Genomic DNA, 24,633 nt, shown 5'->3' on the forward strand with positions numbered 1-24,633 from the left:
TCTGTACTGGTAGGTGTGGCGGCAGGGGCGGGAGGTGAGACGTCTCCGAACCCAAGCTGTGGGTGTGCTCAAGAGGGAAAAGGAAGGTTCTGGAGAGCAGAGATGCTGTGAGGAGCTGGGGTCTGTGAGCGGGGAGAGGCCTGCAGGGTCCAGGTCCCTGGGACTTGGAGGGGCAGGGTGATGGGCCAGAGACTGGAGCACCCGCAGGGCCTGAGCAGACACCGGACAGGCCCTGGGGCCGAGGATGACTTCTCTGTTCCTGGACTTGCCCGGCTCCTGTGCGGATGGCCACCCGGCCTGACTCGGGGTGGACGCTGACCCAGGCTGGGGAAGCGCCTCGGGGTGGGGGGAGGCCCAGGGAAGGAGTGTCAAGTTACTTCACAGAGAGTGAAGCGCTGCGGGCTCTGGGTGTTTCTGTTTGTTGTTTTGTGATGTTTCCTTTCGTACGTTTGTTTTCTGAGAATTCATTATATGTAAACTGTAACACAAATCTTACTTGTATGATTCTTGGAGTTTTGACAAACTCATACCCGTGTACCCCAAATGCCGACCAGGATGGAGAACATTGCGGTCAACGCAGAGCGGCTGTGTTGCTGGTTGGAATCCCCGGGGAAGGCTGCCTGGGATGCTGATCTGCTTGTGGGGTCACCCGGCTGTGGGCTTGTGCTGGGAGCTTTTCTAGGGGATTCTCATGGGTAGACGAGTTTGGGAATTACTGCTCTAAAAAGTTTCCGTTTCCCCTCCTCTCTCCCTGGAGATAATCACGGGTGTGATTTTTTTCCCACATAGATTAGCCTCCCTGTTCTAGGACTTGATGTAAGTGGAATTGTCCCTCTTCCCCGGGGCAGAACAGTATTGAAATTGGGCCAGTTAATCACCCTACAGTGGCCTCTGAACGTTCAAGTGAAAGGAAGACTTGCACATCTCTCACTTTAAATCAAAAGCTAGACATGATGAAGCTTAGCGAGGAAGGCCTGTCGAAAGCCCAGCTGGGCCGAAAGCTGGGCTTCTTGTGCGAGCAGTCAGCCACGCCGTGAAGGCAAAGGACAAGTTCTGGAGGAAATTACCGGTGCTCCTCCAGTGAACACACGAATGGTAAGAAAGCAAAACAGGCTTATTGCTGATGTGCAGAAAGTTTCAGTGGTCTGGATAGAAGATCAAACCAGCCACAACATTCCCTTCAGCCAGAGCCTCATCCAAAGCAAGGCCCCAGCTCTCTGCAATTCTGTAAGGGCTGAGAGAGGGGCGGAGGCTGCAGAGGAAACGTGTGAAGGTAGCAGACTTGGCTCGTGAGGATTAAGGAGGGAAGCCGTCTCCATAGCATCAAAGTGGAAGGGGAAGCAGCCAGTGCTGATGTAGAAGCTGCAGCAAGTTACCCAGAAGGTCTAGCTGAGATAATTGGTGATTTTCAATGTGGATGAAACAGCCTTCATGGGCAGAAGAGGCCACCTAGGACTCTCACAGCGAGAGAGGAGAAGTCAGTGCCCGGCTTCAGCGCCTCAGAGGACAGGCTGACTCTCTTGTTAGGGGCTAATGCAGCTGGTGACTTCAAGTTGACCCTAGTACTGAGTTATCATTCCAAAAATCCTAGGACCCCTAAGAATTACGCTAGATCGACTCTGCTTATGCTCTGTTAACGGAACAACAGAGCTTGGGTGACAGCACGTCTGTTTACATGGTTTACTGAATATTTTAAGCCCACTGTTGAGACCTACCGTTCAGAAAAAAAGATCCCTTTCAAAATGTTACTGCTCACTGACAACGCACTTGGTCACCCAAGAGCTCTGATGGAGATGGACAATGGGATTAATGTTGTTTTCATGCCTGACAACACAACGTCCTTTCTGCAGCCCGTAGATCAAGAAGTAATTTGGATTTTCAAGTCTTATTATTTAAGAAATACACTTTGTTAGGTTGTAGCTGCCATAGACAGTGCTTCCTCTGATGGATTTGGGCAAAGTAAATTGAAAACCTTCTGGAAAGGATTCACCATTCTAGATGCCATTAAGAACATTTGCGGGACTTCCCTGGCGGTCCGGTGGTTAGGACTGCGTGCTTCCGGTGCAGGGGGCGCGGGTTCGATCCCTGATCGGGGAACTAAGATCCCACGTGCCTCACGCGCATGGCGTGGCCAATAAAAATTAAGAGAAAAAAAAAAAGAGAACACTTGTGATTCATGGGAAGAGGTCAGAATATCCAAATGAAGAGGAGTTTGGAAGAAGCTGATTCCAGCCCTCCTGGATGACTTTGAGGGGTTCGAGACTTCATGGAGGAAGGACTGCAGACGTGGTGGGAACGGCAGGGGAACCAGAACTAGAGGTGGAGCCTGAAGATGGGACTGAATTGCTGCCATCTTGCGATGAAACTTGGGAACGGATGAGGGCCCGCTTCTTCTGGATGAGCAAAGAGAGTGGTTTCTTAACACGGAATCTACTCCTGGTGAAGAGGCTGTGAAGATAGTTGAAACGACAGCAAAGGCCTTAGGATGTGACACAAACTTCGTTGATAAAGGAGCTGCGGGGTTGAGAGGACTGACTCCAGTTTTGAAGGAAGTTCTGTGGGTAAAATACTGCCAAGCAGCACTGCTGCTCCAGGGAAATCACTCATGAAAGGAAGAGGCCATCAGTGCAGCGAACTGCATGCTGGCTTTGTTCTCAGAAATGGCCGCAGCCGTCCCAGCCTCAGCAGCCTCCATCCTGACCAGTCAGCGGCCGGCAGCACCGGAGGCGAGACCCCGCGCCAGCAGAAGGGCCACAACTGGCTGACGCGCAGGTGACGGTCAGGGTTTTTTAGCATATTTTTAAATTAAGGTCGTACATTGTCTTTTTAGACATAACGCGACTGCACACATAATAGACTACCGTATAGTGTAAACATAACCTTCATGAGCACTGGGAAACCAAAGAATCCATGTGATTCACTTTATTGTGATATTTGCTTTATTGAAGTGGTCTGGAACCAAACCTGCAGTATCTCTGAGGTGTGCCTGTAATAACGTTGACTACTCTGTAATACGTTTATTGCTCTCTGTATATCTTTTTCTATGTAGCATCTTTCAGATCTTTTGCCCATTTAAAAATATATATATGTTCATTTGGCCACACCGGGTCTTAGTTGCGGCACGCGGGATCTTCGTTGCGGCATGCAGGATCTTTAGTTGCGGCATGTGGGACTAGTTCCCCAACCAGGGATTGAACCCAGGGCCCCTGCCTTGGGAACATGGAGTCTTAGCCACGGGGCCACCAGGGAAGTCCCTCTTTTGCCCATTTTTAATTGGATTTAGAGTTCTTAAAAAATTATAGAAGTTCTCTCTGAATCTGTTTACCAGTTCTTTGTCCCATATATGTTTTGTAAATATTCTGTCCCAATCTGTGGCTTTGCCTGTTTGTTTTCTTGATGTCTTTTGATAAGCAGACGTTTTAGTTTTTTGTTTTGTTTTGTTTTGTATTTTGGCTGTGCTGTGCAGCAAGCAGGATCTTAGTTCCCCGCCCAGGGATCAAACCTGTGCCCCCGCCCCCCCCCAGTGGAAGCTCAGAGTGTTAACCACTGGAGTGCCAGGGAAGTCCAGCGGACGTTTTAAATTTTGATGAAGCCTCATTGTTCATTTTTTTCTCTAATGGTTTTCACTTTCTGTGCCCTGCTTAAGAGATCTTTGCCTGTTCCAAGTCATGAAGGCATCCTGCTCTGTTTCCTTCTAAAAGCTTTATGGCTTTAGCTCTTATATTGAGGCCTTCGATCCACCTGAGTTAGTAGTATTTGTATCTACCATGAGCTGGCGTCCACCTGACCTTTGTTGACCTTGTTCACAGGACTCTTCAGCGGTTCCAGTTCAGCGTTTGTCCCTGTCTGTTCATTTGCTGACCTGGTCACTGGTCCGTGCACTTGTCTGCACCCAGCATGTGGGCCCTCCCTCCTATGGGCCAGGAGAGACCCCCTGCCCCGTGGGAGCTCCCGGCCGCGGGGACAGACGCAAAGCCCCCTCCTCAGGGCTGCGGGCCCAGAGAGGGGAGAGCAGAGGCGGGACCCCCCCTGCCGACGGGTTGCGGGTGGGGTGCGTTCCTGCCATTGCAGTGAAATCTCCCTGACGAAAGGGTCGCCAGACCCCAGCACAGGGCGTGCTGGTCTCAGGCAGTCTTTGTCTGTAAGAACCTTCGCCTGTAAACATTTTATTAGACCATTAAGTGGCCTTCAGCCTCTCCCACGTTCACTAATGCCAGAGAAGGCGGAGCATATGTTGCCATTTTTATGAAACTCTTGCTTTTCCAGAGGCTTATTCTGGGACCTAATTTACTCTGAGTCTCATCCCACAGATCTGGTTTAATTTGTGCGACTGGGATGACCGTCTGTAGACAGGGCCTTCCTAGAGTTGGGAGATGAGCTGCATGACAGTCACACGCCTCTTAAAAACCGTTCTGCTTGTGAATGTACCGACCTTGGGACACTCTGGGTGCGGGGTGCCAAGGGCGCCAACCCACTTGGACCATACCTTTGTCCTCGTCTTCAAGTTAACATAGTGATTCCACGTGTCTTACGGTGCCAAGCGTGTTGGTGTTCAGAACCCTGCTGGAGACGTAGGGGCACATGCAGAGCGCAGGGCACTCTGGTGCTTGGCGTCACGTCCCGTGTTCCTCTCAGGATGTGGAGCTGGGCCGTGGGATGCATTCTGGAGCGGCTCTCTGGAAGGGGCTGCCTGGAGAGCCGAGGCAGAGTCTTCTTTTCTGTCTGGTCCCCAGGTGGTATCTGTAAACCTGTGTTAGCGGTCCCCCCGGGCTCCAGGGAGGCGGACGTTTCCCATGCAGTCGGCTTGCTTGGACTCATTTGACCAGCCGCCAACCTTGAAAAATTATCCTTGCCTTTGTCAGGCATCAGAGGAAGGAGTGATCTCTGGGTGACAGGCCAGGAGCCGAGGCACCAGGAGCAGAGCGGGGACTGGGCGCGCAGCATTGCCTGCCACACCTCGGTGCCTGGTCAGCGGACAGAGGGGAGTCAGCTCTAGAGAAGCCTTTTCCTGCCTCCCCGGAAGCCCACCCGCAGGAGGCAGCTGGGGTTGGAGGGAGGGTGGAGGGCGGGCAGCCAGGAGCCTGCACCAGCAGCCTGGGCTCTTCCCACATCGCAGAGGGCCCTCCTCTGCGAAAGAAAATGTTCAGAGAAAATGGCATCTTTGAACATAGCATGAGAGTAGAGTACATTTATTTCTATACTTCAGAGTTTCTTGCTTCGTTTTAAAACCTCCAACTTGTTCAACCTGAGTAAGAGCCTTAGAAAACAGTACCTACAGGAGGGTGGCCCCTGCTCCCATCCCTCCCCCCACCTCCTCCCTCCATTTTCCTTCCTCCAGCTCCCTCCCGCCTTCTTGCAATGTAGGACTCAACTGTCATTTCACCTCAATTTCCCTGGAAAGTGGGTGGCAGCTTGGGGAAGGTTCTGTGGAAGCACGTCTCTGGGGTGTGTTGCCTTTGTCCTCTCGCTGGAAGTGAGCTCCTTGGGCAGAAGCCTCAAGAGATGACAGTGCGGCCAGGTCGTGTGGTGGGTGCAGCAGCCTTTGTGACGGCGGCACGGGCGTGAGCAACATTGGAGGAGCCGCTGTGGGGCGGGACTTGCCTTCGGGTCCTTTTGGAGACCTTGCTGACTTTTCTTTTCTGGAGCATCTTTAATATTATATTATGGTTTCATAAGAAAAAGTGTTGAACTAAGGAAAATCATTCAGTGACACGCCACGAACACAATGCAAGTCGGTTCGAAATATGGTATGAGACTTTTAAAGTTTCACTTTCCTCAGTTACGTAAAATAAGACTAAAATTGAACTGAACTGAACTAAAGCTGAACTCAAAGTTTTGTCTCAGGCAGCGAGGCACAGTTCCTTCAGTGACCATTTGCAGAAGGTAGCTACTCCATGGAAAGTGACCTAGTACAGACCCAGAGGCCATCAGTTGACACCAGAGTATTAACTAAGTGATGCAGGATTGTAGAATTCCTGAGGTCTCTTTGTTTCCAGGAGGGAAACTGGAAATTGCCGTGCTCTGTGTCACCTGAGAGCTGTAATTAAGGTGCTTTTGAAGAAGGAGTGTGGGTAAGAGGGAGCACTTCCGCAGTCTTGGGGGTGGGCTGCGACAGCACAGTCACACAGCTGAGGAAACCTTGGTTCAAGGGGGAGTGGGGGAGTCCCGGCGGCTGGTGGAGGACTGAATCTGAAGGTGCAGCCCTGGGTCGCTGAGGTCACAGCGATGGGGAGACTCTGCACCAGCCTGCAACTCTGACATGTGGCCTCTGCGCCATCTCAGCTCCCTGCCCTGTGGATGGTGCCTGGACCTCACGCTTGGACTCTTAGCTGTGTTCTGGCGTTCTGCATCCTTAGTGGGCTCATGGTCTTATGTCCAATCTCCAGGTGACTGCAAGCCCTTGATGTGAGGGGTGAGGCCCACGGCCTTCGTGTCTCTGCCTGCATTTGGGACAGGACTGTGCACACCGAGGCAGCGGGGCCTTCCTGGGGGGGAGGAGTGTAGGTTTTGGATTCAGAGGATGTGAATCTGGATCCCGGCTGCACAGCCTAATATCTGTGTGACTTTGGGTGAAACGATGATGATTGCGACAGCGACGGCGGAAGTGAATAATTCCTCGGCCTCGTCTGTGAAGTAAGGGTAGCCATGATGCGCACTGCACAGCGTCGGTGGTTCAAGTGAGATCACGTGTGTAAGCAGTCAGTTTAGTTGCTTGGAAAATGCCATGAAGGCACTAAAATCAGGACACTTGAGTTGAGAAGAATTGTTAAAGCACGTTAGTACGCAATCTTCATTAGTAAAGGACAGAAATTCATCCCAAACTGCTTCTTACAACCAGCATGGTTTGTGGGCTGCGTTTAGGCCCCCCTGGATCCAGGGCCCCCCATCTCTCGGGCCAGGTCCCTCGTGCCCGCTTGTTTCTCAGGCCGGCTGCCTCCTGCAAGGCTGCGGACCTGCCCGTGGCTCTGGGCTCAGCTTTCCCGCTGCCGAGTCAGTGCCCCCGGCAGAAGACGCAGCAGAGACTGAGCGGCTGGATCTGGGCCCAGCCTGTGCCTGGCGCTTGGCCTGGGGTTCCTGCCAAGTAAACAGAGAGACGGAGCCGGGGGACGAGGACCTCGGAGGAGAGCGGCTCTGTGAGCAGTTGGTGGACGGGGCACAGGGTCCCCGTATCGGCAGCAGGTGCAGTTCCCTCGTGGGTTCCGAATCCCTCAAAGTGGGAGCTGTTCTCGTGTGTCCCCCAGCCCAGCACAGCTACCAGCTTCCGTTACAAACCAAGCATTCGGCTATTCTTCTTGCTCTGGGAATGGTTGAGAGAAAGTTTCTGTTTAGTGGAAGCATTGCAAAAGTTATGCAGGAAAAATAAACCAATCTGAGGACCTGGCCAGTTGTGGCCTGGAGGGACATCAAAGGTTGGCCAGTCACCAGGCCCCACTTGCACTGGGGCGCGTTGTGTCCACCCTCAGGTCTGCAGACCTGGGGCTGGAAACCAGCTCCACACGGCTGTGCTCGGGCTGGACGTGCTGAGCCCACGCTGGAGCAGCTGGTGGTCTGTACCGGCCTTCTTCCTGCCCCAGCCCGGGGCCCTGCCTGCCCGCCCCCGCTTCCACCCCTCGACCAGCCCCCTCAGGCCTGCACCGGCCTCTGGCAGCTGCCTCTACACGGGCTGTATCTCATACCCTCTCACTCCTCAGCACTCAACTCACTCGCCCCGTCTCCCAGTGAATCACTCACAAGACCCCCAGGAGCCCTATTAGCCCAGCTGGCAGAAGCCACAGGTCACTGGCCGGTTTCTCGCCGGGCCACTCTCAGAACGGGGCCCCGTGTGGTCCTGGTTTAGGGCAATGGGGACCATAGGAATGGGGACTGAGGTTGGAATCCTTTGACAGGAGAGGCGGGTGGGGGCAGCCTTTGTCCGGCTGGCTTTGGCAGTGGTCCTGAAAACTGTTTTCAGATCCCTGACGTAGCAGAGGGAGACCTCTGGTCCTGGGATGGACTCTTATCACATAAGAATAGCCCAAGCATTTTCCCCCTAACATTTTAGTAGGTAATGATTTTTGTTATAATGTATTTATAGTTATTGCGAAGTGAATTTTCATGTCCCGATTTTGGAAAACAGCACGGGAAGAAGAAAACAAAAATCACCCATGACCCCACATCCGTGGGTGGTGATGATGTTAGGGCAAGGGTGGTGTGAGCCAGGAGAACCAGTCAGATCTTAATCATGTCCCGTTTGTTGGGCACCTTCTACGTGCCAGGCTCTGTGCTGACGCTCGGAAAGCTCCACAGCCCCTCGGGTGTCACAGGTGAGGAACTGGGGCTCGGGATGGGCTGAAGAACTTGGCCGCAGCCACGCGGCAGGCCGGTGAGGAGAGAGCTGGTGTGGGAACCCGGATCCCAGTAAGGGAGCCAAGACCACAGCGCACGCACGTTTCTTGTAACCCGAGTCCCTGTTTAAGGGGCTCTTTGCAAAGAGCATCTAAAGCACCGAAAGATGCTGTGCAAGGGGTTTACTGTGCGTGACTCGAGGCAGCGAAACACAAGCGGGGAATGAGAACAGGACCAACCGCAGCCGGCCTCCCGAGTGGACCTCTCTGCCGTCTCTGGCCCCAACCCAGACGTGACTGTAAGAACCGCTCCGGAAACAGCTGGTGACAGACTCTGTGCTTTCAGCCTTTCTGTTTTCGCTGTTGCCAGAAAAATAATCAGCTCTGTGTCTCAAGTGCTTGATAAAGTGGCCCAGACACCAGCTGTAGCTTAAAACAGTTTCTGGTTTAGTTGCTTTTAGCCAACAGATGGGTGGCCTCCTGGGCTGAGTGTGGCGCCCCTGTCCTCACCGCGCCTCGTTCTGTGCCTTCGGTCCTCCTTTGCCTGTGCTTCCGGAGGCTTGGGCTTGGCTTGGCTTGAGAAGGGCGGTTCTGGGCTGGGCGTTGGCTGCCCGGGGGCTGTGCGGGGCCCGGCCTGCGGGAGGTGGGGAGCAGAGGCGGGTGCAAGGGCAGAGCCTGCCTCTCTCCAGCCACAGCCGTCCTGGCTCTCTAGCTGATGATTTCTTCTGTAACTTCGTTACGTACTTCTAGTTTTTCTTGGTTTTGGACCTTCCCTGCGGCCTTCCTCCTAAGGAGGACGGGACTCCCTCCCCTTCCTGTCGCCGGCCTCAGCTGCAGTCACGGGGTTCCGGGAGCCTCCGCAGCCAGGGGGGCCCCGGGCCTCTGCCGAGAAGCTCACAGACGGTGGGAGCAGGCAGTGGGAGGAGGGAGGCCGCTGACAGGGTAGAGGGTCTGTATTCGCACGCCCTCCCCCGGCCCGGCCTCCCGCAGCCGGCCTCCCTGGCCACTGCCTTGAATAATCACCGTCCCCGGGCACCGCTGTGGACTCCCCACCTAACACTCGGCCGCTGGCCCTCAGTTACCAGTGCGAGGAAGTCCAGGCCCTGCCTTGGCGGGTGGGGTCCGCGGCACAGACGCACCCTCACCAGGGCCTCTGCCCACTGCTCCCGCTGCGGGAAACCCGTCCCCCTCTGTCTCCCAGGGAGTCTCCCACCTCCCCTCTCAGAGTGTTGCCTGCTGCACCCTCCACCCCGGGCCCCAGCCCCGTCGTACTTCCTGACTGTCGTCTCTGCGTGAGCGTGTCAGTGGTGCTGGAACGTTCACTCTGTGAGGGCAGGGCCTTGCTTGCCTTGTGGAACTGCGGTGTCCCCTCAGACTAGTGCTGGGCCCATGGTGGAGCTGGAGCCAAGTGCACTGCCCGGTGAGTCCTGAGCGGGTGCTCGTCCGGTACATCCCTGCTGGCTGGGCCTTCGGCCGCAGCTGCCGCCATCACCCTGGCGCGTGTCCCGGGAACGCAGCTTTGCTGCCCGTAGCACTCGGGAGCACAGAGACGACCCCTGGCACGGACAGTAGCCGAGCCTTCCACGGCACCTCCTGTGTGCCAGGCGCGGTGTCGTAGTAACTTGTTTCCCTCCACCCACCCCGTGTTGTGGATGAGGAAGCCGAGGACAAAGGGTGACGTCACTGCGGCAGTGGGCCTGGAAGCGGCAGGGCTGACTCTGGCTCCGTGGCCTGGGCTGTCATCCGGAGGTACCCGAGCTCCTTTCAGGGAGCAGCCTCGGAGGTGAATGATCAGACATGTCCCCTCTCTAGAGGTGGTCCAGGCGCAGTAGTCGTTGCTCCCACTCGCGGAGCTCTCTTGTGTGGTTCCTGGAGCTGTTGCAGGGGGCTGGGGCCGTTCGGGAAGGGGGTGCACACAGTCAGCCGTCAGGCAGGGACGCCAGTGGCCAGGTTTCCCAGAGTCCCCGTGGGGATGTGCAGCTGGGGCTGTTGCTAGCCGCAGTCTAAGGATCCTTCCAGGTGCTAGAAGCTCCCCGGCCATTCCCAGTCCCCCCCTGGTCCCTGCTTCACAGTCGCTGTCCTGAGGCTCTGCCTGGAGCTGGTACAGAGCTCTCCTAGCCTGTTCTTCAGTGTGAGCTGTGTCACCAGGTGCAGCAAAGATCAGCTCCCCAGGGACGGGCCCCAGCAGACTGGGCTTTAGGCCAGTTCTCACCGTGTCCCTGTGAGTGGAGGGCTGGGGGTGAGAGGCCCCAGATTGCAGAGCTGGCAGAACCAGGGTTCAAATCCAGGTCTTTGTGGCTCAGAGTCTACAACGCAACTCCGGTTGTAGTAGTTCTCTGTTCACTAAAATGATGTCTAGTTACCTCCAGTACATTTAGTTTCCATCATTGTTGTCAGGTGGTGAGAGGGGCGTGAGGTCGAGTGTCCCTCGCTGTGTGCCCCCTTGACCCTTTATAATTGCCCCGTCGCTTCAGACGTGTGGGTGACACAGTGGGCTGCGTGGCCCCTGGGAGCCTTGGGTCGCACAGACGTTGACAGGTTGGGTGAAGTGAGGAAGCACGAGGAGGTTGAGGTGCAGAAGCCAGGAAGGAGCATCTTCAAGGGCTGGACGTGGAAAGGCGTCAGAGGCACAGCAGCAAGCAGGCCTGGACGCCAGCTGGTTCTCGGGGGTGTCCACACTGGAGATGTAGAGGATCCCTCGTAAACGGAGACAAGGAACTAGGAAAGGTCTCCTCCAGAAGGTCGAGGTTAAATGGCTGCCCCAGGAGAAGACAGGACGTCCTCCCTGAGACCAAGTGCACTCGCGTCCGCGTCATCTGTGCTACGGAAGTGCTGGTGTCGCACGTGGCCCTGGCCCCACAGTCCGGCCAGCCCCCGGGCACACTCCAGTCACACGCTGGGACCTCCCACGGAAAACAGCCCTGGCTGAGGACCAGTCACAGGGCGTATGAGGAAAGTTACCACCGTGCAGAAGAAATCATAGGCACAAGTGTGGACATCCCCGTCCTAGGAACCAGAAACCATGAAACAAAGCTGCAAGGGGCTTTAAAATAAGGATGTCTGAAATGTAAATGAAGAAATGGGACACATAGTGAGCTTAGGGCATGACGAAGAAGAGCCAAAAAGCAATTGTAAACAGTGAAAATACCGCCACTGCCGTGTGCTTTCAGATTAAGTAGCTTATTACTGCTTCATGGGAGTTAGTGTACGTAATGTTATTCTTCACGCGCTATTTTTTAAAAGCCCTTTTTCCCCTGAATGTATAATAATTTATGCCTATTGAGAATGTGGAAAATAGAGGAAAGTATGAGGGAGAAGTAAGAATCTAGCTACTCAGGATAACTCCTCTTAGTGTTCTGACATAACCCCTTTCCTAGGAGGGATCCCACTGCATGTAACGTTTTAGGCGCTGAGCCATGAGCCTGCCCTGTGTCATTAAGCGCTCTTTGACAGCGTGTTTACTGGCCCCGCGGCGCCCCTGGCTTGTCCCACCGCAGTGCCCATCCCTCCCTCCTCGAGGAACCGACGTGCCGTGGACGGTGTCTTCCGCTCTAGCAGCACTCCGGGGGCTTCTGCTGCCTTTCAGACTGTCGCTCAGAGCAGCTGTCACAACGCAACGCATTCATCAGCAGCGAGTGGGGGACGGATGGAGGGCAGTGGTGTGTGAGCGTGTTTTAGCCTTACTGCTGTATTAATATGATAAGGAATCTGGCTTTTGTCCTGGGATCTTGGGACAGAGCTTCTGAAACCTTGGAATTTCCCTAGTGACCGGAGTGTCCTTACTGTTCCTGGTGGTCCCCTGGACCACACCTGAGTTTATGCTAGAGGAAGACTAGAGACCAGCCATGTGACTAGTGGGCTGGGGCTTTGGGCCAGAGACACCAGCCTGACCTCTTGACCTCTGAGGAGGGCAGAGCGGATCAGTCGAGTTCAGTCTCACGACCAGTGATCCAGTCATTCGTGCCTAAGTAATGAAACCACAATAAAAACTCTGGACCCAGGGGCTCAGTGGGACTTCCTGGTTGGCGAAGAGATGGATGTGCCAGGAGGGTGATGAGCCCCGGTTCCGCGGTAGAGGCCTGTGTTTGTGCCCGCCCAGGTCGTGCCCTGTGTGTCTCTTCCTTTGGCTGGTCCTGATTTGTATCCTTTATAATAGAGCTGGAACCGTAAGTGCAGTGCTCTCCTGAGTTCTGTAGGTGTGGTTTCTCCTTTGGTTTGGCGTCTCTTCTCAAGGACCTCCTCCTGGGGCGGGGGCAGGAGTGGGGGCAAGGCCCCCGGAAGCTGAGGTCACGTGGCTACGAGAGCGCTCTGGTGGGTGGTGGAGGAGCTGGGCCCTGCCGCCTGCTCACTGTGTGTTTGGGCCCGTGGACGGACGTCCCTGACGGAGCTGCTGCCTTTGGAAGGTGGAGTCACGGCTGGGCTGTCGTGGGGATGGTGGAGCGGAGTCGTGAGCGTCTGCATGCGGTGCTGGGCACACAGTGCTCGTCACAAGTGGGAGCTTAAGGCCACTGCTGTCTGCCTGAGGGGAGAACGGGGCATGTGGCGTCAGTGCCTGCCCTGCCCTGCTGAAGACCCCATGCCCCCTCTCCTCCCCCTGCCGCCGTGGAAGCTGGTCGGCGGCCGGCAGACAGCCTGATGGGGCTTTGGAAGGACAAGTGCCAAGCACTTGTCACTCCTTCCCCTGTTCTGTATGTAGGGTGCTGGGTGCAGGGGCCAGGCCTCGTTTTCTTCTCAGTATCCCCATCACTCCCAGCTTCAATCTGAGAGGCCCGCTGTGTGGACGCAAGAGGCCGGCAGAGCTGGTTCTGACTCGTGGGTGTGAAGGAGGTGGGACCCCACTCAGGGTCGGGCCGGGGGCCCAGGGACCGTGGAGATGCCGTGCCCCAGCGAGCCTGCCGTGAGCACAGAGGAGAGGTTCGAGGTCCTTTCAGGGTAACCATTCACTCCACCTTGAAGGAGACGGGGCCCAGGGAACCTGACGAAGCTAGACCATCGTCAGGGAGCCGCCCGAAGGAGGACACTGGAACCCACTGGGCTAGAGAGGGCCTAACAGGCTGTGTCGCCCACGAGGACCCAGCGTCTCCCGTGCCTTGGGTGGCCGCATGTGCCGCACTCTTGGGAAGATTGGTAACAGCTGTCCCGAGTTGTTGCCATTGAGTCGTATCTGGTCCCTGAGCCAGCGGTTGGCACCTCTGGTCATTCCGAGGGGATCTGGCCCCGTCCCCGAGGGCCCAGGGGACCGAGCGGTCGGCATCCTCTGAGGTGCTGGTGGCTGGGCCTCCGTGGCCCCCGCTGTGTGCTGGGCCCTGAAAGGCCCTTCCCTCTGCTTCCGGCCTCCTCCGCCCTCCGGTGCTAAATTCCCCTCTTCTGTGCCTGCTCAGCAGAAACTTCACGCCTTGCTTTGATGTACCTCACTGTGTTGGCCTTGTGGGTTTGCGCGCCTCCCCCACCAGACCGTGAGCTCCTTGAGGGCAGGGACTCGGCCACGCCAGTCCCTGAAGGCGGCACTCGGCCCCGGCGCAGCAGCAGAGGCCGAGGGGGATGGAACCAGACTGTTATTTCGGGCTCCGGGCCGCTGCAGGTTCTGCGGGAGGCATCGTGGCAGTGTAACGCGGGGGGAGGGGTCCCAGGTGACGCCCCCCACCCCCAGCCAGTGCTCAGGGCGCTCGCACGGTGGCCCTGCCCTGAACGTGCCCTGCTGCTCCCTCTGAAACGCGGCCGCCTGCTCAGTCCCCTCTGTCTCCGTCCAGAAAAACGTCTAATTGTGTCTTGAACTCATTTTCGTTGCTTGCTTCAGTGGCCTCACTTGGCAGCTGAGGCCATATGCTAATTCCACCCTTTTCATGAAGGAATTCTGCTGATTTTACTTACTCTTCATGGTAGATTTCCCCCCTCTTTTCTTCTTTTTTTCCTCCTGTTTCTCCAGTAAACAGCTTCCTGAGGCCACGCTCCCAGGCTCTGCGACCCTGAGCTCTCAGACCGTCGCCGTCGGAGGAGCCCGGCGGGCTTTCCAGCCCCTTTGGCCTGGGCCAGGCAGGGACGCCTGCCGTGGTTTCTCTGCCTCAGACGAGGGGCTCGCCGTGGCCTGGGGCCCTGTCTCTAGAAGAGCCTGTCTGTGTCCAGGGCCACGGCAGCCGCCGTCCCTCAGAACAAGCAGAGTGTGGTTTTCCTGTCTCAGTGCCTCGTGAGTGGTGGACCCACCTCTACGGTGGTGGTGGCTGGGAGCGGGGTTCAGAGGGGTCAGGATCTGCGTCCCCACCCTGAGTCTCAGCTTCGTCATCTCTCAGATGGACTTGTGAGGGCCCCTCCTCCCCATCGCTGGGGGTCTTCTCCCGGGGGAGTGCAGCCCTTGGAGGCCCCTGGGCACTCTGTCTGCAGGTCCCAGCCCCCTGGTGTTCACAGCGTGCGGTCCTGTCCGTGCTCCCTTCTTCCTTCTGTCTCTGCTTCTGGACAAGCACACGTGCCTCTTTGCAGTGTAGGAGGACGTCACCACTACAGAACAGAGAGGAATCCGTGCATGGCTGGTGGAGGGCCCTGCTCAGTGCTTTAACTGCGTCCCCGCTCTGTTCATTCCCTGTAGGGGCACTCGCTGACCACCGGCTCTGTGCTGCTGCCCGTCGGGGCCTCTGTCCCTGGGGGTAGGCTGCAGGGGCACGGACGAGTCACAGAACAGGGCTGTCCTGGGCAGCGTGGGGACCACGGCACCCCAAGGGAGGGCCACCTCATCCAGACCACGGAGAGTCGGGAAGATCCCTGGGAGGTGACATCTGAGCTGCAGTTCAAAGTCTGAGGTGCCAGGAGAAGGGACGAGATGGCAGGAGCGCTTCGGTGCGTGGGCTTGTGCCGAGGTCCCAGGGGGAGACAGCAGGGCTGACCGGGAGCTGCGGGGCACATGGGGGGGGCTGGGGGCCCAATCCCACTGCCCTTCTCTCTGCTCCTCGGGGGAGCTCTGAGCTCTTCCCCACGCAGGGTAACATGGTGCTTGTGGATCCAGGTCTCTGGGCTGAGCGCCTGCCACCGACTGGCTCTTTACCTTGGGTGTGATGTAGCTTCTCTGGGCCTCCACGGGTCCATCTGCAGAACGTGGTGTTGATAGTGGTACCTGCTGCCGCTAAACGTTAGCTGTGAAGACAACGCGCGGCGCTCGTGGAAAGGGCTCGTCCCAGGGCCGAGATGAGGAGAGCGTCTGTCCAAGAGGACATTCCGGCCTGGTGCCACTGAGGCTTTCCTGCTTCACCCTTCCAGGAAAATCATCGTCTTAGGTCATCTCAGACTTTCTACCTAGTGGGAGCGTTTTGACACTCGGTGTGAGAACCGGTGCTTGAAGCTGTAGTGAGAAGACCACCAGAGAGCAGCCGTGTGTCAGCCCCTCCCGTCCTGGTAGACAGGCTGTGACAGCCACAGCCTCGGTTCAGAGCGTGGGGGCCTGGGGAGCCCTACACGAGGAGCCGGGGAGGGGCGGCTTGCCCCTTGTGGCCTACAGGGACCGGCTCCAAGCTGAGGTTCTTCTGACCGCAGGCCCGTGGCTTCGTGTCCCCTGCTCTAGCCCACTGGGACCTGGTGACAGCGGAGAGCTTGCCACCCTTTCCCTCCAGGATGAACTTTCCTGTCCTCACTGAGGCCCAGTGTGGGTCATGGGGGCAGGGGGGGCCGGAGCTCAACAGATGGGTGCCTAAGTGCTTTCCTGATTCACGAGGCCAAAGAGCTGGTTGTTTGTTCTGGTTCCTCCAACCTCTCTTTCTCGAGAAAACTCCCTCCAGAGACCTCACACTGGGAGCTGCAGGCCGGTTTTGGCCAATGGACATGTTTTGTTTGGGCCATACAGTTTAAACATTTTGTTTTGAATTGGTTGTCAACATTTAAAAATTGGCAAATTTCATACAGTGGTCCAGATTTTTGGCTTCTCTTGAAAAACCAGAAGATCTGACAACTCCAGGCCCACATTCCTTTCTGGCTATGTGGGCTGGAGCTGAGGGGGGACTGTCCCCTCCAGCCAGGGCCCAGGAATGGCTGCGGCGTCTAGACTTGCGCCTCGTCTCGCGCCAGGCGTGCCGCTCAGTTGAGGACCCACCAGGTCCTGCGGGTGTTCACGTCTGCCCACCACCCCCGCCTCAGGACAGGTTCAGTCACGACCGTGGATGAGCACCTGCTGGGCCAGGTCCTGGGCCGTGAGGTTTGCACGTGGGATCTGGGAGCCCCACGCTGCCCTGTAGGTGACAGGGGATCTTGTTTGCAGACGGGTGAGGGTGAGGCTCAGAGACCCGCTCTCCCCGGACAGGCAGGGCGGGGGGCTGAGGTGGGAGGCAGTGTGTCCCCCCCACATCCCGTCCTTGTTCTCACGAGACCTGTGTCTGCAGGCGTTTCCCCTCACCTCTCCACGGGGAGCGAAGGCATGTGGGCCCTGAACCCAGGGCATGGTTCTTCCTTGGGACCACGGGCTGCTGCCTTCAGGAGAATCCTCTTTGGTGCCACTTCAGGGAGGAGGCCTGGTGGAAGGACGAGGGGCCTCAGGTCAGGCGGAGCCTGGCTCTGCTCCCGGCTCCACTACCTTGGTCCAGCAGCTGCGGCAGTTGTGCCTCCTGGATGCCTCCCCTTCCCCGTCCCCTCCCCCTCTCCTCCGCTCCCCTCTCCCTCCCCTCTCACTTAGTGAGTGCTGACTGTGTACTGAGTACTGTTAGGTGCTGTTCTGAGCCCCAGGTGTCTCTTGCAGAGATGGGCTGTTGGCTGCACCTTGACCAGCCACGTTGAGACCCTTGATCATTGCAGCCGCTGTTCAGAGCGGTGAGGCTTTCGTGCTCATTCTCACAATGGAGCTCACGCTGACAGGGCCCTGGGCTTGCAGCGTTTTAGTGAAAAACACTGACTTAAAAGTAGCATTTTCACCCAGGCCCCTTGTGAAAGCATGGGGAGGACCTGGGTCGGACGGGACCTCCTGCCCTGTGGGTCCCAAGTGCTGCGTGAGGCCCACCACACAGCCTTGGAAAAGGTTCGTAGTGGCTTTATCTCCATTCTGTAGATGAAGAAATGGCCCAGAGTGCTTAGCTGCTACATGGAGCCGAGGCGCAGACTCGCCACCGTGGGGCCTGACCACGGCCTCTGTCCCCGAATCTGACCGGACCCCGCGTGTCCAGGGACCACGTGACAAGATTCAGGAGTTCTCTGTCCCGGGAAGTCCTGTCGGTCCTGGTTGGTCGGCAAGTCCGAATGTTTACTCGGTCCGGCTGGGGAGACACCCTGGTTCTGTTCTGAGGTCCTCGTGCCCGCAGATGACCACAGGGTAGGCCTCCAGGGTGAGGTTGTCAGGGCCCCAGACGTCCCCGGTGGTGAAGGGGCTGCGGGCGCACGTTCCCGCACCCTCCTCTCAGTGTTTGTCCAGAAGGAGCTCCTGCATCCATATTTGGTGATCTGTCTCTCTCCCCAGCCCCCCTACAAGGTGTCTGCCAAAGTCCTGTATAATTCGTATCATCTCCCAAGCTGTTATAGTATATGAGGACAGAGAATAATTTAGTTATTTTTGAGAAAAGATTCTTAGCAAAGGTAAAAAAGGGGGGGGGGGGAGTTTTCATACTCACTGCATGAAATAGACAATATTTCCTGAGACAGGAGATACGAGCCTCAAAGAATTTAAAATAAAACATTCATTTTATTATTTTTTTAAAGAAGGAAAACGAAAAAAAAAAAGTAGAATAGTCAGTCTTTTTATCCTAAGTACAGATGAAATTGATTAAACCTTAAAGACTGGCCTCCGCACACCCGGTTTATTAATTGAAGAATTTCCTCTTACCCAGAATGGGAAGTTCACATTAAACCGAGCTGGCCCCTGAGTGGCAGTGACACTTGAGAGCTGAACGTTTTCCACAATCCTATTTTCTCTTCGGAGCTAGAGGAAATCCTAAAATGGTTAAAGGGGGGAGGGGGATGGGGGAGAGAGCAGAAACCGTACATTTTAAGGAAGGCTTCTTTCATTTCCCTGTAAAGCATGAAATCAAATTATAGCTCATGGGCCACAATTATTTTATTTCTACATTTCAAATTCCATTTTCTGCTCCTTTTCGCTGCTCTTGAACAGGAGTTGTACTGTTGTGCAAAGTCAGCTAAAAAGATTACCCCAGATAGACTACGACACAGTAGCTTAAGGAAGCAGGGGCAGGACTCCCTGGCTCGTGAGAGCCCGTGGCCCTGGAGCCCACACGTACACCTCCATCTCCTCCGTCCGGGAAGGAGTGGCGGCTGACCCGCTTCGGCCCCTCTGCCCTGAGGAAGCGTGGACACCTCTGCTCTTCCTGTGCGCCCCTCCGAGGAGGCCGCTGTGAGCGGTGTATGTACTCTGTCCCGTGCTTCCAGGGCGGCCAGGAGAGGTGGTGTGAGGCCATGCCTGGCGCCGGTAACACTCCTCCCTGGTGGGGTCACAGGTCATGCCTTTCCCAGCTCTCATCCAATGCCCCATTTGGTCGAAGAGAGGGGCTCGGTTTGGGGCTAGTGTGTCCTTTACCGGCTCTTGCTGGTCCCTTAATGTCAGAGCAGGCCTGGGGCCCAGGGTTTCTACTCGAGCCGGCACCGGACCGCAGCGCATTCCGTTGTTCTGCTTTGTTGTATTTATCTTCTCCGCTAACTTCTACTTAGAGCACATTTAATGCATTTACTGTCACGTAAAGTTCTTTTTAACGTAAATGCATTTGAGCTCGAAAAAAGGACTTGATTTAAACACACTTAACTCAGTAGTGGTAGTAGTAGTGTCCATGGGCGTGGCAGGAGTCACAGGCGTGGCCCACGGGTGGGGAATCCGGGTAACTCGGACTCCCTCCCTGAAGTAGGACACGCCAGCTCCCCAGACCCCCGGCGGAGAGCTCCAGCCGTCCAGCCCCATCTTTACCTGCCCTGCCTCTCAGGAGGTTCTCGTAAAGATCCAGCCGAAGTCCTTCATGCTTCCATTCAAGCTCACGTCGGCCACATGGCCCGTCCTTCCGAACGGGGCCCCAGCCGCCGCCCAGCCTCCACCCGCACAGTCGTCACCCCGCTCCGCCAGACGCCAGCATCGGGGCTGCCCGTGGCGTCTCGCACCCCTCCCCGCCGTGCGCTGACTCCCGCTCCTCCGCTGAGACCCCCCCCCCACACACACTGCGGCTCACAGACCAAGGCCTGGGTTTTCGGTCTGTGTTCGCAGCCTCCAGCACAAGACACAGCTCGGGCACAGCGTCATTGATCTCTGTTGGACCGAGTGAGCAGACTGTAGCTTCCCCACCTCCTCCACTTGGTGGACCAAGAGTCCAGTCCTGACGCTGAGATTCCGGTCCCTGCTGGTGTATAGAACTACCTGAGTGCCTTGTCTTGGCCCGCAAGCTGGAGGGGAAGGCTTGTGTTCTCTCCCCATCTGCCCACTCACTTGTGATGCCTGCTGGGATCCCGGGAATGGGAGATAAAACTGAACTAACAGGCCCAGAACGATGCATGCAGACGGGACCCAAACACTCAGGGGCCGTGGGGCTTCATCTGCAGCCTCAGTCCGGCGCCCACATGCTACCTCTGCAGCAGGAGCCCCGCTGCCGCGCAGCTGACATCAGGGACTTCTGAGGGGTCCAGAGGTCACGGCGACTCGACTGACCCACTGGGAACCGGGTCAGCAGCAGGCACCACCCGCGACTGACCCCACTGGAGACCCGGGTCAGCTCCAGGCACCACCAGCGCCTGGCAGTAACCCTCGGTCAGTCTGTTTCTCCATCAGACTTTGATCAGGCGACAGGAAGTGACATAACTGGCCCGTCTTGTCTTTTTCAGAATCCCTAGTATTTCCCCAGAATGAATCAAACAGTGTCCTTCCCGATTCCCACGAACCCAGGGTAGGAAATCATTCTGAGACTAGAGGGGCAGAGTGAGCGAGTGGGTGGGAAACACAAGGCAACAACTTGTAGCTCACAAATGACCCTCTATATTTCTCAGTCTATCAGAGCTTTTCATCTAGTTGTACTGACTACAGAATCCTTTAAAGGTTTGCAGAATAATTATAACAGGGTTAGAGTTTCTCAGTACTTTAAAAAATTACAATTTCCAATTCTGTAGATTATATATCTTAATCATTTCAGAAATAAAAATAAAGGAAAACTTAGAAAGGTCAGCATTTAACAAGTTATCTGTGAGATGCAACTTTCCTTCTGGGACTAAAGGGGGGAAAATGTGTTCAGGGAAAAGAAGTTTTCTGCTGGAGAGACTGAATATAAAACCTTAAACATTTTAGCAAATCAGATATTTAACCCAAATTTGATTTTTAATCAGAAGCTATGGGCATCCTAAAAAAGGGGAAATAATATCAAATTTAAAATAAAGAAAAAAAGAAACTTAACTGGTGACATTAAGTATTCACTAAGCGGTGCAAATGCACCGTTATCGACAATGTAAACCGCAGTGGAAATTGATATCCTGCTATCATCACGGCCATTTCCCAGTACACCGACTCCCCGACTGCGGCGGCCTCCTCAGTCTGTGCGTGGGGACTCGCGGGCGGAGTCGCTGTGGGAAGCGCCTCGGGTACCGGGGCCTCCAGGAAGTGCACTGCTGGGATGGTTCTTCCTGGCGGAGGAGGGAGAGGAGTTACCGCCACATGGAACAAACACTGCCAGCCCCCAAATCCAGCAGACCCAGGAGGCCCCCACAGGGACCTTGGGAAGTGCCAGCCAGTGGCCTGGAGCACTGTGTCCCCCAGTACGCAGGCGATCCTGCAAAGGGGGCTCCCCCACAAGCATCCTGCTGAATTCCCCCAGACCAGCAGGGAGCCGCCTGAGCGGGACCACCTGGGCAGGACTGGACATCTCCCCCGGTCACCCAGGTGCCACGATGCACTAGCTGCGAAGCCTGGCTTCCTCTTCTCTGGGAGAATGAGGAGCTACACCAAACGGACCAGGAGGAGAGCAAGCTTCAGGCGCCCCGGATCCCGTAGGTGATGAGCTGACCCAGCATCCAGCAGGACCAGCGTGCCGCCCCACTGGCAGGGAACCCCAAAGTGGCTGCCTAACCCAAGTGGCCGGCACACGGGTCGGGAGCCGAGCCCGGGCTCGGGACTGCACACGGCTGGCTGCAGACAGGTGGGCCCTGGAAGGGGCGCTGCGCAGCCTGCACGAACTGCCCACACTCACAACCAGGAGGGGTCGTGTAAAAATTCTTTACAGGTCGGCAGATGTGGCAACACCCGGCCTGCACCTGACGTGGCCGAGGAGCACTTTCACCCGGGGCCCCGCAGCTCCCCGTTGCCCCTCCTCTGGCATTTGTACTGCCCGCCTGGCTCCTGACAGCAGGTCAACTCGTGACTTCTGCCTGATGTGCGTCAGCTCTGACCCTCACCACAACCCCGCGAGGAGGAGACCCTCCCGTGCTAATAGAGAGAACTCTGAGGCCAGGCCACACAACAGTGAGCAGCAAAGGCAGGGCTAGAACGCGGAGCTGTCTGAATTCAAATGTCTGCTTTTTCTATTGCCAGCTGCCTCTTGGCCGGAATCCTGCATTCCTGAGTCTCTGGGGACCCTATGGCGTCCCGAAGAGCAGGTGGGAAAGGGCCCGAGGACGGGAAGAGGAAGGGGAGTGGACAAGGTGCAAAGGCAAACGGCCAGTGTCCTCAGGACAGCCCTGAGCCCGGGCACAGACCCTCACCACCACCCGGAGAGCCCAGGACAACAGGGCAGTGTCGGCAGAGGAGGGACAGGAGAGCAACAAAGAGAGCGTGTCAGACACAAGGAAAAACTAAGCAGCCGAGGACAGGACAGGAGACAGAGACGTGCTGCAGCCCTGCCGAAAGGAAGAAAAGCCCAAACCCAACACGTGCCGGAGACTTGCAACAGAACACCCGCAGCGCTGAGTGGGGAGGGGGCTGGCCGAGAGCGCAGGGTGCGTGGTCCAGAGTCCTGGGTACCCACCCTGTCCGGGTCTGTAAACGGGGGAAAGCACGTAACGGTGACTCAGGGACGATGATGGGTAGCTGTCCAGATAAAACTCAAGTTAGATCTCCATCTTGCCCTTTGCATCAAAATACAGTCTAAATGGATTAAGGTTGGAAACATAGACATTTAAAACTGTAAAAGTACTGGAAGAAAGCACGTGAAAAAATATATATAATCTTAAGAGTAAAAAAATACCTAGGTAAGATACCAAACCCAGAAACAAGAGAGAAAGAAAGACTGACCATTTCAACATAAAAGTCAGACATTTCTGCATGGGAAAAAGAAGTCATAAAAGCCAAAGATAAGTGGGGAGAGAAGCCTAAAATGCGCCTTCCCCTCAGAGGATGTGCTCCTCAATGTTTAAAAAGTTCCTTTAGATTGGCAACAAAGAGCAACACGCCAGTGGGAGTGGGAAGCAGTAGCAACAGTGCCCATGCAGCACCCCAGCACCTCCTCTTGGCTCCTCAGTGTTTAAAAAGTTTCTGTAAATTGGCAACAGGGACTTCCCCCTGTGGTCCAGCGGCTTAGACGCCGTACTCCCGATGCAGGGGGCCCCAGTTCGATCCCTGGTCAGGGAACTAGATCCCGCGTGCATGCCGCAGCTAAAGACCTGGCGCAGCCAGATAAATAAATAGAATATGGAAAAAATAGATTAGATGAATAAATAAATAAATTGGCAACAAAGAGCAACAATCCACTTGGAAGGAGACATGGTATTAACAGTCCCGTGCACGTACCCTCAGCACCTACCCTTGGCTTCGTTAAGTTGGCAGCAACGAGCAACAGCCCCGTCAGAAGGGAAGGCAGTATCAATGGCAACCCTCTGGCCTCCATCCCGCCCTTGCAGGGCAGTCGGGGAGGCCAGGTCAGAAGCAAACAGTGCGCGGTGCGCGAGTTTCACGGGCAGGTGGAGGGCGCTCAGTGTCCTAGGGAGACAGGGCAGGAAAAGAAGGCTCGGAACGCATGGGAGGCGGGCGGGCTGCAGCCGTGACCGAGCTGTCCGGATGGGCCTCGCCGAGAGGAGATATTTGAGCCAGGACTCAGAGAGGGCCGGCAGTTAACCCCTGGACAAGCGGGCCGGGCAGGGGGAGGGGCTGGGGCAGAGGCCTTGCAGGGTGGCAGGGGTCCAAGGACCAACAGGGCGGCCAGGTGGCTGGGGGGCGTCAGACAGGAAGCAAGCAACTCACATCAGAGTGAGATGCCCTCCTCGCCCACAGCAGGAGGCAGCGTGAGTGCCCTCCTCGCCCACAGCAGGAGGCAGCGTGAGTGCCCTCCTCGCCCACAGCAGGAGGCAGCGTGAGTGCCCTCCTCGCCCACAGCAGGAGGCAGCGTGAGTGCCCTCCTCGCCCACAGCAGGAGGCAGCGTGAGTGCCCTCCTCGCCCACAGCAGGAGGCAGCGTGAGACTACACCGAGACCTGGTTTTCACCTAGCGGGCTGACAAAATGGCGCTGGGCACAGGAAAGGAGCTTCTGCGCAGGGAGTCCTCGCGCTGCCAGCCCCATTAAACGCACGGGCTCCTGGAGCCCCTAGCAAGCCTGCCGGGCTGCCCATGTAGAGATGAGGGGCATCAGGTCACAGAACTGGGAGGGGGCCAGCGTTCACGGTCGAGAGACTCCCCTGCCTGGTGCTGGGAGGTCATGGTTGTCGTTCACAGCCCGACACCCCCGACTTTATCTTGGCTCGTTTTGCTGGACCTAGGGCATCGGGCAACTTTCTGCAGAGTCCGCTGCCCTGTTTCCTCCCTAACCTTGTCCTCTCTTCTCCCAGGGGCCCAGATCATCGATCTGATGATGCTGGTCATTGACGTGACCAAGGGGATGCAGACCCAGTCGGCTGAGTGCCTTGTGATTGGGCAGATCGCCTGCCAGAAGCTGGTCGTGGTGCTGAACAAGACAGACCTCCTACCCGAAGGGAAGAGACAGGCGGCCATTGATAAGATGACCAAGAAGATGCAGAAGACCCTAGAGAACACCAAGTAGGTTTGCTGATGAGAGGGCGCCGGGGCGCACCTGCTTCCGCCGACCCGGATGGGGCAGGCAGGGTCCCGCCGGGCGCTTGCTCGCATCCCGGGTGGAGGCTGCAGTGCTGTTGCAAGAGGCCAGAAGAGCCAGGAGCACGACGAAGCCACAAGTGGGTCATAGGAAGGGCGGTCCAGCTCCGCACCGCGTTCGGAATCCCAGGCTGCCGGTGTCTTGCCGGCTCGCCGCCGTGGGGTGTATCCTGCGGGAGCAGTCAGAGCCGGGCACCGCCCAGACAGGTCCAGGTGTCAGCCCCACGCCCCCCGCACCCCTCCGCATCCTGTCGGTTAGGACTCAGTCCTGCCTGCTTACCACCCACTTAGCTGCACCTCGGTTATCGAAAGGGAGAGGTGCGTTTGGGTGAT

The 24,633-nt window shown here is 56.5% G+C and overlaps 1 protein-coding gene across 1 annotated transcript in view; it reads left to right on the forward strand.

The window, feature by feature from the left end:
- The window catches only part of EEFSEC (eukaryotic elongation factor, selenocysteine-tRNA specific), a 148,929-nt gene that overhangs the window by 38,222 nt on the left and 86,074 nt on the right, over positions 1 to 24,633 (forward strand). Inside the window, exon 2 of the mRNA XM_082847800.1 lies at positions 24,018 to 24,225. Within this exon, the coding sequence (XP_082703926.1) occupies positions 24,018 to 24,225 (208 nt within the window). The remainder of the gene's footprint in view (positions 1 to 24,017; positions 24,226 to 24,633) is intronic.

This window comes from Leucopleurus acutus (genome assembly GCF_964270905.1).
Source record: "Leucopleurus acutus genome assembly, chromosome: 10".
Lineage (NCBI taxonomy): Eukaryota > Metazoa > Chordata > Mammalia > Artiodactyla > Delphinidae > Leucopleurus > Leucopleurus acutus.